Here is a 16,576-nt window from a genome sequence, read left to right on the forward strand (position 1 = left end):
TCCTACGTCCTCACCATAAAATTCAGCATCAGAAGTTTGCAAAAGAACATCTAAATAAGCCTGATGCATTATGCAAATCCTGTGGACCGTTGAGTTTATACTAGACCTCTTTGGCCACAATGATCAAGGTTATGTTTGGAGAAAAAAGGGCGCAGAAAAGAAACATCTGGAAAAGAACATCTCTCAAACCATTAAGCATGTGAGTGGATCAATCATGCTTTGGGGTTGTGTTGCAGCCAATGGCACGGGATTAGGGTTGAGCGATCGTGATCGGATTCCGATCGAGAAAATTGAATGGAATTCCGAACACGATCTTTTTAGGTGGGATCGAGATCGGTGATCTTTTCCCACAATGCTTTGCTTAGCCTTCACACTGAGTATACGCTGTATACTCAGTGTGAAGGCTCCGCTGCAAGTCCATAGGAATGAATGGAAGCAGCCAACACACAGCCTTAACCCCCTGCTTGTCGGCTGCCTCCATTCATTCTAATGGGAGACTAAACTAAATATCTGTAGTAGCTACTTACCTCCAGAGATGGCTGGTCCGGTGCCTGGTGTGTTCTCCTTCTGCCTCTCACTGCCGCTCCACGCTGGTCTTCTCGCTGCCCCGCCTCCTTAGTGTTTAAAGAGCTAGGAAGGTGGGGCTTGTGGCTTAGGAGAGTGTGGGCGGATACAGGGCGGGGAGACGTGACGTTTCCCCTCCCAGTATCCGCCCACACTCTCCTAACCCGCCCACACTCTCCTAACCTGGCAGGGAGGGGGCAGCGAAGCGAGAAGAACAGCGTGGAGTGGCAGCGAGAGGAAGAAGGAAAACACACCGGACCAGCCATCTCTGCAGTAAGTGGACACCAGGGGGACTAAGTAGCCAGAGGATTAAAAAAAAAATCCTCTGGCTACTTTAGTGATTCACTACACAGCATGGATTCTAACAATTGTTAGATTCCATGCTGTATAGTGAATAGGATTGCTTTTAAAATCCGATCTCCGATTAATAAAAAAATCCCATTGACTTGCATTGGGATGGGAATTGGGATCGAGATCGGGTTCGAATGAAAAATGATCGGAAATCGGATTTTAAAATCGATCCTGAAAAGTCAAGATCGGCTCAACCCTACACAGGACACATTTCACAGTTAGAAAGAATGGATTCAATGAAATTTCAGCAAATTCTTGAAGCAAACATAACACCATCTGTAAAAAAGCTGAAATTTGAAAGGAAGATGGCTTCTAAAAATGGATAATGATCCTAAACACACGTCAAAATCCACCATAGACTACCTAAAAAGGCGCACGCTGAAGGTTTTACCATGTCCCTCACAGTCCCCTGATCTGAACATTATTGAAAATCTGTGGCTAGACCTCAAAAGAGCAGAGCAAGGAAGACGAGCCAGGAATCTAACAGAACTGGAAGACTCTTCCAAGGAAGAATGGATGAAAATCCCTCAAAACGTAAGAATTTTAAGACTCTTGGCTGGCTACAAAAAGCATTTTCAAGCTGTGATACCTGCCAAAGGGGCTCTACTAGGTACTAACCGTGCTGGATGCCCAAACTTTTGAACTGGGCCATTTTCATTGTTTGTTATTTTGAAAATGTAAAATATGAAAATAATTTTCTTTTTTTCCAAAAAAATACATTGGGAATGTGTCATCTTTAATGTTATGCCTTTGGAAGATCATTTTATCGTCAAGTTGCTTAACTGTTCACAATTACAATCATTTTGACCAGGGGTGTCCAAACTTTTGCATGCCATTGTAAGTATGCAGTGGAGCTTGGTCCATTTGAATTGTTGCTGTGGGGGGTCTCACTCCACTCTATCCCATCATCTATATTCTTGTTAGGCCCTTCAAAAAATTGCCTTTTTGACCCGTCCTTCCCTTATAGCCGGGAGGAGGGACTCTCCCACCTTTAATGTACTTTATATAATGTACCTGGACCCTTTATAGGAAATACACTTACTAATATTCTTAATAGCAACATCTCTTTCCTTTATATAAGACAGAACAATGGCGACCTGACCATTATAATTACCACCTCTCCATAAAATCCAAGTGTACAGGAATTTTCCTAACTAATAGCAATTCCTACTGTGATAAGAGATCAGGGGGACAGAAGTTTTCTGTGTTCTCTTGGTTGACTGAACAGGGCATTGAGGGTTGATGTGACAAATACACTAATTAAGAAATGTATTCGGGTAAGAAATCATTGGACAGTTTTCTAATTGAGATAATTAATGTTCTTCTAAATACACAAAGGAGTTTGATGAATTAGTCAGCCCCAGAAGTCAGAAAGATTGTGGATTGTGCTCCTATTTACTTTGCATTTACTTTTTGTGGTAGACAGTATAAAGGTCTAAGGCAGTGTTTCCGAGGGCACCCCTGGAAAAAAAACTATTTTCTCGGGGGATGCCTGCCAAATAATTTTACAAAAAGACGAAAAAATTCCTGCCGGCACGTATAATGATGCATGAAGGCATATAGTCATCTTCTGAACTACAGTGTCCTGGTCCCCCAAAGGGGTTCCAAGGCACGAGACTGTTAGATCTGTTGCTGCTCTAAAATATAAGGATACTTCTATCTTGTTAATTGTTATAGCACATGGGGAGAAAACTGCAGGCAGATCCGCAGTGGCGAATCCACACAAAATGAAAATAGGCAAAAAAAAAGTATACCTGCCTTCCCTGGTGTCCTTATAACAATGCTTCTCTGGTCCCCATTGGTCTCATTACACTCAACTTCCAGTTATTACATCTTGTAATATGTGGCTGTTTTAACAGGTCATTGGTAGAGACTAGAGATGAGCGAACAGTAAAATGTTCGAGAGTCGATATTCGTTTTGAGTACTCCTCAATACTCGACTACTCGAATCGAATATCGAACCCTATTATAGTCTATGGGGGGAAAATGCTCATTTCAGGGGTAGGCAACATTCGATCAAATTATACTTACCAAGTCCATGAGTGAGGGTCGGGCTGGATCCTCCGAGAAGTCTTCTCCTTGCAGCGTCCCCGCGGCATCTTCCGGTTCTGAATTCACTCTGCCAGGCATTGGGCCTGGTCAGAGCCGACTGCGCATGTCCGCACTACAAGTGGACAGTCGGCTCTGCTCAGGCCCGATGCCTGGCAGAGTGAATTCAGAACCGGAAGATGCCGCGGGGACGCTGCAAGGAGAAGACTTCTAAAGGTAGGAGAAGAACCAGCGTTGATTGGCCGACTGTATAGCATTCGGCCAATCAATGCTGGTTCTGCATCGAACTTTTCCGTTCGAATAGCAAGTGGTACTCGATCGAGTACGAGTATTTAGAATACCGTAGTGTTCGATCGAATACCTACTCGATCGAATACTACTCGCTCATCTCTAGTAGAGACCATTGGTAGAGACCATTGATAGAACTAGATTGTACAGATCAGATACACATTGCCAATATACCAATTATTCTTCATTTTAGGCTTTCACACAAATAATCCATTTTTCAGGCTATAAAAAACCCATACATGCTAATGTGTTTCCGTGTTTTATCCGTGCACCATCTCTGTCTGATCCTTGTATCATCCGTTTTTTTGGGGGGGGGGTTGTGTTCACAAAAAAGGAAGCTTTTCAGCATCACATAACAATGAACTTGTGAAAATAGGAATAAAACACAGCACTTTTTCTCAGACTACAGAAATGACTGCACAAATGACTACGGTCGTTTGTGCAGGACCGAGAAGAGTACGTCGTACATGCCGCAATTTATTATCAGTGTCTCTTGGTCCATGAAAAAAAAACCACGGATATGTGGATGACTCCATTCCCTATAATGGGTCTGTGTGCTGTTCCATTTTTTCACAGACAGCACTTGGACAGAAAAATCCTTAGCGTGGAGGGGTCTTTAGGCAGCTCTCATGTGAATGATCCATTTTGAGGGCTTGTAGCAAAAACAACATTGTACATCCTTTCTTTGCTGTCTTCTATGGCTGCAATGAGTAGAGAAAGAGAAGAACAGCGCACACCATGATTTTTAAAAAATTTTTTAATGTCTCTCAGATCATGAAAAAGAAAAACGTAACTGTGAGCGGCCCCTTTCACTATAATGGGCCCTTTTTAGGGACAGCACTAAGGCCCCCACACATTGAGCAGCAGCAAAAAACGCGATGGAAAGGACCATGGTGGACTTTACTGTAAAGAAAGTCTGTATAGTTTCTGCAGATTTTTTGCTCCTATTATCCCCATGCGTAGATATAATTGACGTGCTGCGAATTACAAAAATGTAAGTATTTTTGAACTCGCAGCTTTTCCCTGGAATGTGTAGATAGGATTAGCCCAAATCCCATCTACTTTGCAGATAATGTAAAACGCAGCGTTTTTTGCCGTGGCCAAAACGCTGCTTGTTTGCAACTTGGGGCCCCAGCCTTAGACGTATCTGGACTTGAAGATTTGGCGACAAATCTTTGGGTAATCTGCAGCAAAGCCCCATTTGGGATCTGTTACTGTTTTTGACATCTCCTTTTAACTAAATGGGGAAATTCTGCAACATAAACCAACATGCTTTGGATTAAATCTAGTTCTGTGCAGAAAATTTGTTCAGATCTCATGCACTTTGTTGCTGGTGTATTGTGATGCCAATTTTCGGTCTACAAATGCAGAATAAAAATCTGCAGTATTTCCATCCTGTAAGGACATACAATTATTTTATATTAGGTTCACACTAGCCTTAGGGCGAATCGACCTGAGATTCTGCTTAAAACACCAGGGAGAAAATGGGCGGAGTAGTCTTTGGGGTCTGCAGGTTTCCAAGGGAAACCTCTATTTTAGGTGGGCAAGGTTTCTATCCGTCAGGTCCCCATGCAGATCCAAAGGACAGAAACCAAATGCTAGTGTCACCCCAGCCTTAGAGGTTAAATATCGTAGGTCTCCTTCTCTGAATAGTCTATATACCTCTGGCGGTATGGTGTCTGGAGTGCAGGTGTCGTCGCCCACTATTTCTACTGTGTCTAATAGGGCAGTCCAGCATTTTCATGACCTTTGTTCTATCATTTATAAATCTCTTACTGATGCATGTGCATTATTGATTCACTGTCTGTAGACTGCAACTGATCTGTGCTTCCAACAGTGTTACTCAATCTTCTAGGACTAATTCAATAAAGTGGTTGGTTCCCTCATCTATTAGCCATAGCAGAGAGGTTGTAACGGGCAATCTGTTGCTTTGTAGAACACAGCATACTCAGGCAGTCCATGGATTTGAATGAGAAGTGTGTAATGCCGCATTTCCCCTGTAGAGGCACTGCAGGAAAACTGAACACTAGATGGTTTGGAGTCCTAGCAGTGGACCGTCTATGATTAGTTTATTTTCGGGGGTCACTTTGACATTCCAGCCAGTGGTCTTACTTCTAGGACACCAGCAACTCACAAGAACAGGTCCCATTGTAATAGAGTACGTGTCATTCATGTGCACCATCTCCATTCAAAAGCTATAGGACTGATATTGTATTCCAATACTGATTATCGAGCTAAGAGGACTATAGACCCAAATAGTAAGTGACTGGCTCTAAAGCTTCAAATGGGGTTGTCTTTTGTTGGACTGTTGGGGAACAGCAATAGGGGCCCATTTAAATATCAAAGCTTGGGTATACTGGAGAAACCTATGGAACTTTAGTTGACCAGTTTGACTTGTGTACAGAAATGCAACAGGATATTAGTGATAAATACACAACCAACTTTGGATCCATAAATGGGCCAAAACAAGTAGATCGGCACTGGCCTACAGTCCATTACACTGCACTATGATGGTGCATGGGGTGAATAATCATCAATACAGTCATTTGTCCTTGTTTTAGCCCTTGTTGGCAGCACATGTCCTGGTAGATTGCTGTAAACGGTAATTTTTCAGCTCACATCATTTGCTCTTTTTTTGGTTGAGCTCTTTCCTATTTACACGAGCCAGTCATTGGGCGAGAGATTTTATGACAAAGTTTATTTGTCAGCCCATATGAAAGGCCCTTTTGTCAGAATTACATAATATCATGTGATTAGTTTACATATAGTGACTAACACTACAGTTTGATGTGTTTTATGGTTCCTCCGCAGTGATACGTATGGAGATGGGGATTTCATTTTAGTATCCTGGTCTTCCCTCATTTCACTGCAGATAAAGTACCTCCACTCCGCCTATGTGTGCGCATACTGTGCAGCTTCAGTGCTCATTATACTTCATACTTTAGTCTCTTTCTCTATAATCTATGGGGTTCCCTGGTGTTCTTTAGAAGCCTTATTGAATTATTTCGCCAAGTCAGCTTAAGAGTCCATCTTTTTAGAGACAAGTACTTTTTGATGTCTCCCCAGAGTCTAAGTTCTCCAACTTTGTAACACAACTTGTTACTAAATAAAATATTACCGAAAAACAGTGGCAAGTTTCTCACCCGTGCGAGCTAGGTACTAGACAAAATCCCATCACCTGAGTCTCGGTGGTTATTAGTAGACCAGCTCTAATCTTACATGCTCCAGTAATGAGTGCTATGAGGTGGAAGGTATGATTAATTTCATTTGCAGTTTGGAGTAATACCTCTGCCTGGTAATAGGAAATGTGCCACGGGGGCATATGTATCAAAACAATTTTCCTGCCTAGCAGTTCTCCAATTTGATGATACTTCTCCGAGCGTTCATTAATCAACCCCTTATGCACACATACATCAGGTACTGGTTTAGGGATTTGGATGAAAGAATCTTAGTCCACGTCCAATGTGGTGTGAGCGTCCCATGCCAGCCGTTACCTTCCCATGTTTGACATCTGATTATCATAGCTAGTTGAGTTTTCTGCATCTTATTAATTACAGAGGGCACGGCTGCTAATCTGATAGCACCCTATCAAATTAAAGGTGAATTACTGAACGAAGGAGGTATGTGTTCAGTGCCATGTATTTAGAAGTGGAGACATGATGAAAATAAATCTGTCTGAGATGCAGAAACCTCTTGTATAGGTCATCGCAAAGGAAATTCATTTCTTTCTTTTAAAAAGTTCATAGAAAAGGAAAATTAAAACACAGACATCTTGGATAACTAAGCTGTAGACTTGCTCAGATCCTTCTGTCTCTTCATGTAATCACAGACAGACTGGATGATGTTAAGATATGGACGCACCAAGCTGATAAAACATGAAAAATCTGGAATATTGGCAAAAAAAAAAATCATACAATTGCTGCAATTGAATGACTATTTTAAAGCCCTGGTGATGAGGTGAACTACAGAAACCATTGTCTATAGACCACATGCTGATTGTTAGCATTGGAGCGACTGTGACAACTATACACAGTATTGGACTAGAGTAGTGCTGTTTCTGTAAAAGCAGATGCCTTTTTCTTATTATAGACAATCCCTTTAAATACAGGGGTAACAATATGAACTAGGCGATCTCTTGAAGTGGAATCCAGTAAAGAAAAAATTTGGCGCATACATGACATAAACACAGCTAGCATTATAAGTACTTAGCATAAAAGAAAATGACTACCTGTAACTGGGCTGTGCATCACTTGACATGACATCACTTCCTGCTCTGCAGTGATTGGCTGAAGCTGCACCACACAGACTTCCTGTCTTGCCTGCCCCCTGCATATACTATGCACATAGTACTACATTATCAATACATATAGCAAAAGTGATTTACTATAACAAAATGTACTACAATGTACAAGCCCATTCGATTGTCCTCAAGTTGTTGAACATCAGCCATGATAAATGATCGGACATTTATGAACAGTCCATTCAATATTTATAAATAAACCGAGTGACCCATAAAGTGATTAATTATAATTATGTAAATGATATTGAACATGCTTTACACTCGGCCGAGTACCCACTACCTGTATGTACAGTCTGCCTTCAGGTGTATTATCCATCACGAATGTCAAATAAATCCTATGAATATATTAGGATCAATCATTTCCTCTAAAGGGAAACTGTCAGCAGGTTCATGCTGCCTTATATGAAGGCAATACAAAGTAGTCACAGACTCCCTAATTCCAGAGCAGGGTCATTCATGGTAGTTTTCAATAGAATTACCATTTACTGCAGTAGAGGCTAAGAATGGTGTCTTCCTAAAGAGGACGGGCCACCAGATCTGAAAAATACAACGCCATACCTCATCTGATACATGATGTCACCCTGAGCATTTTGGTGCTTTGTTTATCCAAATCCGTTCAGCCATTATAAAGATATAAGCCTTGTTACAGTGGATGCAGACTAGACAAATGGGTGGTAACCCGGTGTTATCTCTGGGGGTGGGGGTCTCTGTGTTCTGTATGTTATGAAGTGTTACTGTCCACTTGGCCATTATATCCTAATTTGCATAAACAATAAAAAGGTCACTGGGCTGGTGACAGGTCCTTTTTAATGTAATATAAGGCAATTTCTGTCGAGTCCTTAAAGGGGTATTCCCACTTCACATACTCACCAGTCTTCACTCTTGTAAAAACTTCTTTCTTCCTGGTTTCTTGCATCATTTGGTGGGCGGGGGTTCACAGGCAACCTGCAGTTTAGCCACGCCCCCAAATTCATGTGTAGCTCCGCCCACCCACATTGGACTATGAAGTACAGGCAGCAGCAAATCCATTCTGTGTTACATACAGAGACTGCCTGTCTCTGCCATAATGAACACAACTGAATTAGCTAGCCTGATAACTGGGAGAACAGAAGAAATGCAAGCAGCTGCTCTCCCCTATCTGAGTGCAGGACCTAGGTCACATGGTGTAGACACAGGAATAGCTAGATACACAGGCTGGCTCCCTGCACTTAGCCCCTCCTCCCTCCCCCCTGAGAGCAGCAGATACATAATTTGACTCAGGAGCAGCTAAGTCAGGACTGTGGCCACAAAAAATTGAATAAAGTAAGATAGTGGACACACAAAGCAGTTTTGCTGAAGCAGTGTATTTAGGAAAAGTCTTACATCCACATTAACAAGCAGTATAGATAGGATCCTTGTGATGGGACAACCCCTTTAAGTTTGAGCAGCGGGTCAACCTTACCCTGCTAGAACTCTGCACAGGGAGAAGGCTGTCAATCAGGACATGAGCATGGGGTAAGTCTGCAGCTCATGAGCAGCCAAACTACTTCATCAACCCCTTGTCCCTGTCCTGTCTGAATGTGGCTTAGCCCTTGGATGGAGTCAGACTACATTTTTTGGGCACCACTATGTCAGATTGACCGGCTCTGTTGCATCCTTCCATACTGATCACCTTTCACATTGGAGAGAATTTATTCACATTGGTTTTTTGTGCGACAATCTTCATGAAAAGCGTACCGCATTGTGAATTTCTGAAAAGTTGCAAGCCTCTTAATAAATTTGGGAAATACTTTGGCAGTCCGTGCATCAAAAACCGCATAGCTATGAACTAGCGCAGATTTCAGCTACAATTTCTAGCGTAAATTATGGTAAATTTGTCAGACTGTAGGTGGCCCCATCTGCTCATGCCAAGTTCTACACACTTTTTTTTTATTTATTTTTTTTAGAAAATTGTAAGAGTGGCCGTGAAGGGCTTGTACAAAAATGAGAATTTTTTTTAAATGTTTTTAATTTAATTGTAATAAATAAATATACAATAATGAAGTCCCCATTGGTTCTACGTATAAAACTATTCATTTTGATCTGTTTGTTTAGTATCCTTAGAAACATTTCAGCAATATAAGAAAAACCACCGTAATAAAGTCATGATCTAGATAAAGAGCTTTCGGACTGATATCTGGATTTATGCATCTCCTAATTCCGCTTGCTATGTTCAGTCCGCTGTGAATTCTCAGCACTATGGCTACACAGCAGTAAACATAATCTATTGCTTATATTTACTTTGTTCATTATATTAGCCTGGATCAAGGTGTAAAAACCCGTAGGCGTAAAGTAAATTATCAAAAACTTCACACGAACTATTTTTACTTGATTCAATTTCCACTTGGTATTACATTGTTTCAACAAGATGACTTTCACGGACTGGAAGTGCCAAAATGATATCCTTCTGATGACATGGACGGTATATTCCTACACAATACGGTATCATTTATCGCTCTTAATAAAAACCATTACGCCTATGGCCAGCGAAACTGGAAATGAAATCCACTGCAAGGCACATACCCAGTATCTTCTTCTTGGAAAAACCATCATGAGATAACACTACATGTAGGGAATCGCAGAGACATCATTACAACATCATTACAAATTCCAGCCTACAGCTACGATAGGGGTACATGACGGTAAGAAGCGTTGAATTGACTTGTATATATTGGATTCATACAAAGCTATATATATATATATATATGAGTGCTCATGTCATCTTTTTACGTGTGTATACTTCCATAGCCACTCTGTAAATGTTGTCAGAACAGTATTAGTCAAGTTTCCGTATTTTGAGGCGACAGACGTAACCCTTCATTCAATGTCTTGTGTCTCATCTACAATGGGGTGTCTACACAAGCACAACTATTTAGTCTGTGGTAGACTATAAACCGGCATTAGTAAACTGATATCAGGCCCTGAACCGAATACACCATACAAGAGTATCTTCTTGCCAGTTCAGCTGTCTCCTACCACCTGGGGCACATGCTGGACAAATCCTTATTTAATTCTTTCTCCACATTGTTTAATTGTTTATTATTGTTCATTTTGTGGAAAAATTCAATTTTAATTTTACAGATCTAAATCTTTAACCAGACTTTCTACTATAAGAAACTTTGTAAAAAAAAAAAAAAAAAAATCTGAGAAAAATGCCTCGTGTTTCTTTTATTAGGTTACAGCACCATGAGGGGAGATTTAATAGCAGTCTACAAATATCTGAAAGGTAGTCACAGTGCAGAGGGATCTCCCCTATTCTCATTAGCACAAGGAAGTACAAGAAGCAATGGGATGAAACTAAAGGGAAAGAGATACAGATTAGACATTAGGAAAAACTTTCTGACAGTGAGGGCAGTGAGAGAGTGGAATAGGCTGCCACGGGAGGTGGTGGGCGCTCCATCAATGGAAATCTTCAAGCGGAATCTGGATAAACATATAGCTGGGATGATTTAGGAAAACCTGCACTCGCAGGGGGTTGGACCCGATGGCCCTTGAGGTCCCTTCCAACTCTACCATAACATAACAAGAAATTAATATAATAATGTATGGCACAATGGAATTAATATAACGATATACAGCACTATTGGATTAATATAATAATGTACAGCACCATGGAATTAATATAATAATGTACATCACCATGGAATTAATATAATAATGTACAGCACCATGGGATTAATATAATGATATACAGCACCATGGGATTAATATAATGATATACAGCACTATTTAATTAATATAATAATGTACAGCACCATGGAATTAATATAATAATGTACATCACCATGGAATTAATATAATAATGTACATCACCATGGAATTAATATAATAATGTACAGCACCATGGGATTAATATAATGATATACAGCACCATGGGATTAATATAATGATATACAGCACTATTTAATTAATATAATAATGTACAGCACCATGGAATTAATATAATAATGTACATCACCATGGAATTAATATAATAATGTACAGCACCATGGAATTAATATAATAATGTACAACACCATGGAATTAATATAATAATGTACAGCGCCATGGAATTAATATAATAATGTGCAGCACCATGGAATTAATATAATAATGTACAGCACCATCAAATTAATAAAATAATGTACATCACCATGGAATTAATATAATAATGTACAGCACCATGGGATTAATATAATTATATACAGCACTATTGAATTAATATATTAATATACAGCACCCTGGAATTAATATAATAATGTACAGCACCATGAAATTAATAAAATAATGTAAAGCACCATGGAATTAATATAATAATGTACAGCACCATGGGCTTAATATAATAACGTACATCACCATGGCATTAATATAATAATGTACAGCACCATGGAATTAATATAATAATGTACAGCACCATGGAATTAATATAATAATGTACAGAGCACCATGGAATTAATATAATAATGTAAAGCACCATGGAATTAATACAATAATGTACAGCACCATGGAATTCATATAATGTAAACCACCATGGAATTGATATAATAATGTACAGCACCATGGAATTAATACAATAATGTACAGAACCATGGAATTAATATAATAATGTATGGTGCCATGGAATTAATATAATAATGTACAGCAAAATGGAATTATAATAATGTACAGCACCATAGAATTAATATAATAATGTACAGTGCCATGGCATTAATATAATAATGTACAGGACCATGGAATTAATATAATAATGTACAGCACCATGCAATTAATATAATGTAAAGCACCATGGAATTAATATAATAATGTACTGCACCATGGAATTAACATAATAATGTACGGTGCCATGAAATTAATATAATAATGTATGGCATGATGGAATTAATACAATGTACAGCAACATGGAATTAATATAATAATGTACAGCGGACCCCACGAATGGACACCTAATCTGCTTAAAAAAGCAGTTACCCTGCTTGCAGGACTGTTCTCTCTGCATTTTTTAAGCACAATGATAGATGGAATCCCCAAAAGTACAGCAAGCGCTGTTGTGAATCCAGCCTTAGACCCTATTTACATGTCATTGTTTTGGCTAGAGTTTTGGTAAGGATTTTGTGATGGCATCACGCAGCAGTGACTTGGTAGAAAACAGGAAAGGTTCATGTCTTTCTATTATACCTCTTTTTTGTGCTGTCTCCTGTTTTGGGTTTCAAATTACTGATGTAAAGCACTGATGCTGGAGCTTAATAGGAGCTTTCTATCTACAATGAGATTGCTTTATTCATATTAGTACATAAGTTGGTACTTCTTTATATATGTTCTGCATTTTCCTGAGGGCTGTTTCACAGTGAGAGACAGCTGTAGAGCAGATTCACCTCTACTTACTGTGTGCAGTATATAGCAGATAGTCATTCCCCCCATCAGCACAGAAAGAAATGCAAATTACTGATACAAAATGCAAAAATTGCTAGATCTAAGTCACATAATGACCAGAAATAGCATTAGTCCTCATGTTCTCACACATAAAAGCTTGTATTGAAAAATCAAGTGAAACTACAGGTAAGCTTCAAGTCTGTATTGTAACATTGCAAGTACTGCTCCCCGGGAAAATTGCGTGGCCATTTGTCACCCACATGGCAAGCGTTTAGCTGCATGTGGCCCTCAAACATTAGAACACAGCCTAATACTTGCTGTCAACGAGACTTACCATTTACGTATACAATACACCAATGGCTGAGGGGGTTATACATTGAATGAAGGCAATTTTACTGTTAACTTTGATGTGAAACGTTAAAGGATTTTTCCAAGATGTGTAATTCAATGTGATTGGTTGGGCGCACACCCCTGGAAAACTTCACCAATCAGGAGAACAAGGAGGTAGCGGCACTTACTGGAGCACAGTGGCCCCTTACTAGAGTACCTGATACAATGACAGGCAGGCTCTTCTGGTTGTATATCTGCTATCTGGACACAGATGGCAGATATTTGGGGAAAAAAGATTGGGCTGATGATTTATAACATGCTATATTCTTCTGTTCACAGGGTAGATAAGCTGCCACTAGGAGTGTCTGGCAGCAGCTAGTTGTCCTCTTCCTACTTAGGAAACATGTATGCTTTGCCTTGCTGAATGTTTATGTGTATGGTGAGTCATAAAGAATTGCTGATGGCCAAACAAGTATTAGGCCAAAAACTATATTAAGGATGTTCTAGTTATTGATATAAGCAACTGATAAGCTTTAGGTATAGTACATACGATTGAAAAACACCTTTAGGCTGAGGCCCTACGTTGCAAAAACAAAGTTTTGTTTTTGCAGATTTTGCTGCATTTTTTTTGAGCCAAAGCTACAAAATGGCTACAAAAGGAATGGCAAATATATAAGAAGTCTTTATACTTCTACCTTCTGCCTCCATCCACTCCTGGCTTTGGGTAATAAAACTGCAGCAAAATCTTTGAGAAAATAAGCTGCATTTCCACAATTTGGGGCCTCGCCCTTAATGAATCATTGAATGCTTGCAACATCAGCAAGTATGGAAATGCTAAGAAGTGAAATCTCTAATTCTATTAAATTAGTTCACAGAGCTACCCATACCAAGCACAACACATCTATAACAACCAGTACATAAACAATGCATAGCCAGAAACTCACAGATACCAACGACACACACAAGGGAGTCATAAACGATGAGCAAGACAAAAGCAAAGAACCGGGTCCAAGAATCAACTACTCAGGACATGGCTTCAGAAGTAGAATTCAGGGTGTAACATTTTGCCCATAAATGAAAAGAAATATTCTCTTACTGGAACAAAGTCATCAGGACCACACTCTTCCCCTCGAAACTTGCAGCTGAGAAGCATTTCCCGGATGTCATGTCCAGTGCGGTCGTAGAATTCTTTCATATTAAATGGCTTTGGCTTAAAGTTTCGGAAGTTGGCTTTGTCTTGAAGGATTTCCATGACTTTTTCATCAGCAAGGTGCGAGTCTGGAAGCTCGTAACTGCAAGAAAAGTAACAGACAGATAAATAAATGGCGATATCTAAGTTATGATCCTGAGTACATCTCATAAGTTATGTTATGTTGCGATACTTACAGAGAACCTTTCACCTCCTCCACCAACTGCAGTTCTTTGCATTTTTTTAAAAGTCGCAAACGCCACTGATTCTGAAACCAATGGATTTTTTTCTCTAGTGCTGCGCCAATTTTGGTGCCTGATATGCTAAAAAGGTTCTGTACTATGAAGGTGGTGGTCTTTGGCCAGGCTGGAGTGATTCATGCCTGCTCCTGCCTGACTCTGCCCACTTCTCAATAAAAGTCTAATTATGATATCAGGCTCAAAAACTGGTGGAGGCTAGAGAAAAAATTACAACTGTGATGGAGTCAGTGGAGTATTAAAAGATGGAAAGAACTGGAATTGGTGGAGGTTTTGAAAGGTCCTCTTTAAAGATGCACTCGATATTTTTGTATATTTGTCTCTATTGTTATTATTGTGAAGTTATGTGCTCTCCTTTGGAACACTGACCTTCTCTCTGTTCCACTGATGCACTGTGTTTCCTGTATAAACAGGAGGGCATTGCAGGTTTATGGGTGTTCGATTGAGTCCTTAATAGACCTATATTATGACCGTGACCTCCTTGTTCACAGAGGAAGCACTGTGTGCATCACAGAAGCTGAAATTACGGTAGATTAGTGCTCCAGATGAGAGCACATAACTTCACAATAAAACTATCAGTAAGTTATTCGATAACATTATACCACACACAAGCTTGTTTTCAAACGGAGGTGACATTTTTTTTTTTACTGGAGTGCTTCTTTAAAGTTATACAAACAGGAAACTTGGAAGATGTGATCATATATCATGACAAAACAGTAAAATGTTCTCATATTTTGTCATTATGTCTTGGATTGTCCAATTATTATTGACGTTTTTCACTGCTAATGCTACAATTACTGTAATGGCCTATGTATAACTGAAACTGGTTAATATCTTTCTAGATTCTTTAGAAACTATTGCAACCAGTGTAGCTTTGCTTTCTCCAAAACTGTAATATTACTGAAATATACTGATATAATGTTTTCTGAACTATGGGTTCATCTGTTATAAAGATTAGGCAGTGTTCACATCTGCCTTGGAGATTCTATCACATTACACAGAAAAAATAGTTCGCCATTCCATTTATTATTTCAGTAAAAGGATGGACAACATGAAGGAACCCAACAGACCCCATAAAGTGCATCTCCTCGTGGCTATTATTCCATACTGTAAGTGATGACATTGTGCCAAGTCTACTAAAGTGACGATTGCAACTCAGTGGACTTATAATAGGCTGCAGTATTGGTAATTACAAAGTGGGCACAAATTGCACTAAATTTCCCAACATATCAAAGGTGGCCTAACATACTTCGTGGAACTCACTAGGCACTTAGCTTTAGAATTTTCACAAATGTATTCTTTGTAAGTCTCCTCCACTATGGTCTGGTGATGTAGAGGTTTTCTGAGGCTATATTACTTAGGGTAGGTATTCACTATTATATTAAAGAGGTCTAGCTCCCAGCACCCTCACCGATCAGCTGATTGAAAAACTAAGATGATTACTGTGGTCTCTTCTTTGTGTTTGTAACGCCAAATTCAACAGTCACACAATCCTTCTATAGCTTAGACTGAGCTGCAATACCAGGGATATAGGATTTGGAACCCCAGCTGATCTAATACTAATAATTATTATAAGGCTCCAGCCCATATAAGTTTAGGAAGAGTTTTTGCAACAAAAGAAAAGGTGTGTTTTCAACTTTATTTAATGTATCTGTGGATAAATCTTTGTCTCCATTGAATATTTTGTTAGCTCATAGCGTAATTATCTAGTCTGGATATAATCCTCCTAATGGATAGATTGTAGTGTCTGTATGGAGTTTCAGCTCCTGAATGTAAATTAGACCTAAAGATGTCAACTGTCACCATTTTGCCATTTAGGGTACAATAAGGGATTTGCTAGTTGTGCAATTCCCTAGAGTTGCTGCTGGAACAATTGAAGAA

At 39.5% G+C, this 16,576-nt stretch overlaps 1 protein-coding gene across 3 annotated transcripts in view; it reads right to left on the minus strand.

Moving 5' to 3' along the window:
• ASIC1 (acid sensing ion channel subunit 1) overlaps positions 1-16,576 on the minus strand; it is a 209,925-nt gene that overhangs the window by 165,307 nt on the left and 28,042 nt on the right. For all 3 annotated transcript variants that reach the window (XM_075265744.1, XM_075265742.1, XM_075265743.1), the window contains exon 3: positions 14,346-14,541. In XM_075265744.1, coding sequence (XP_075121845.1) covers positions 14,346-14,541 — 196 coding nt within the window. The remainder of the gene's footprint in view (positions 1-14,345; positions 14,542-16,576) is intronic.

This window comes from Leptodactylus fuscus, chromosome 2 (genome assembly GCF_031893055.1).
Source record: "Leptodactylus fuscus isolate aLepFus1 chromosome 2, aLepFus1.hap2, whole genome shotgun sequence".
NCBI classification, from domain to species: Eukaryota; Metazoa; Chordata; class Amphibia; order Anura; family Leptodactylidae; genus Leptodactylus; species Leptodactylus fuscus.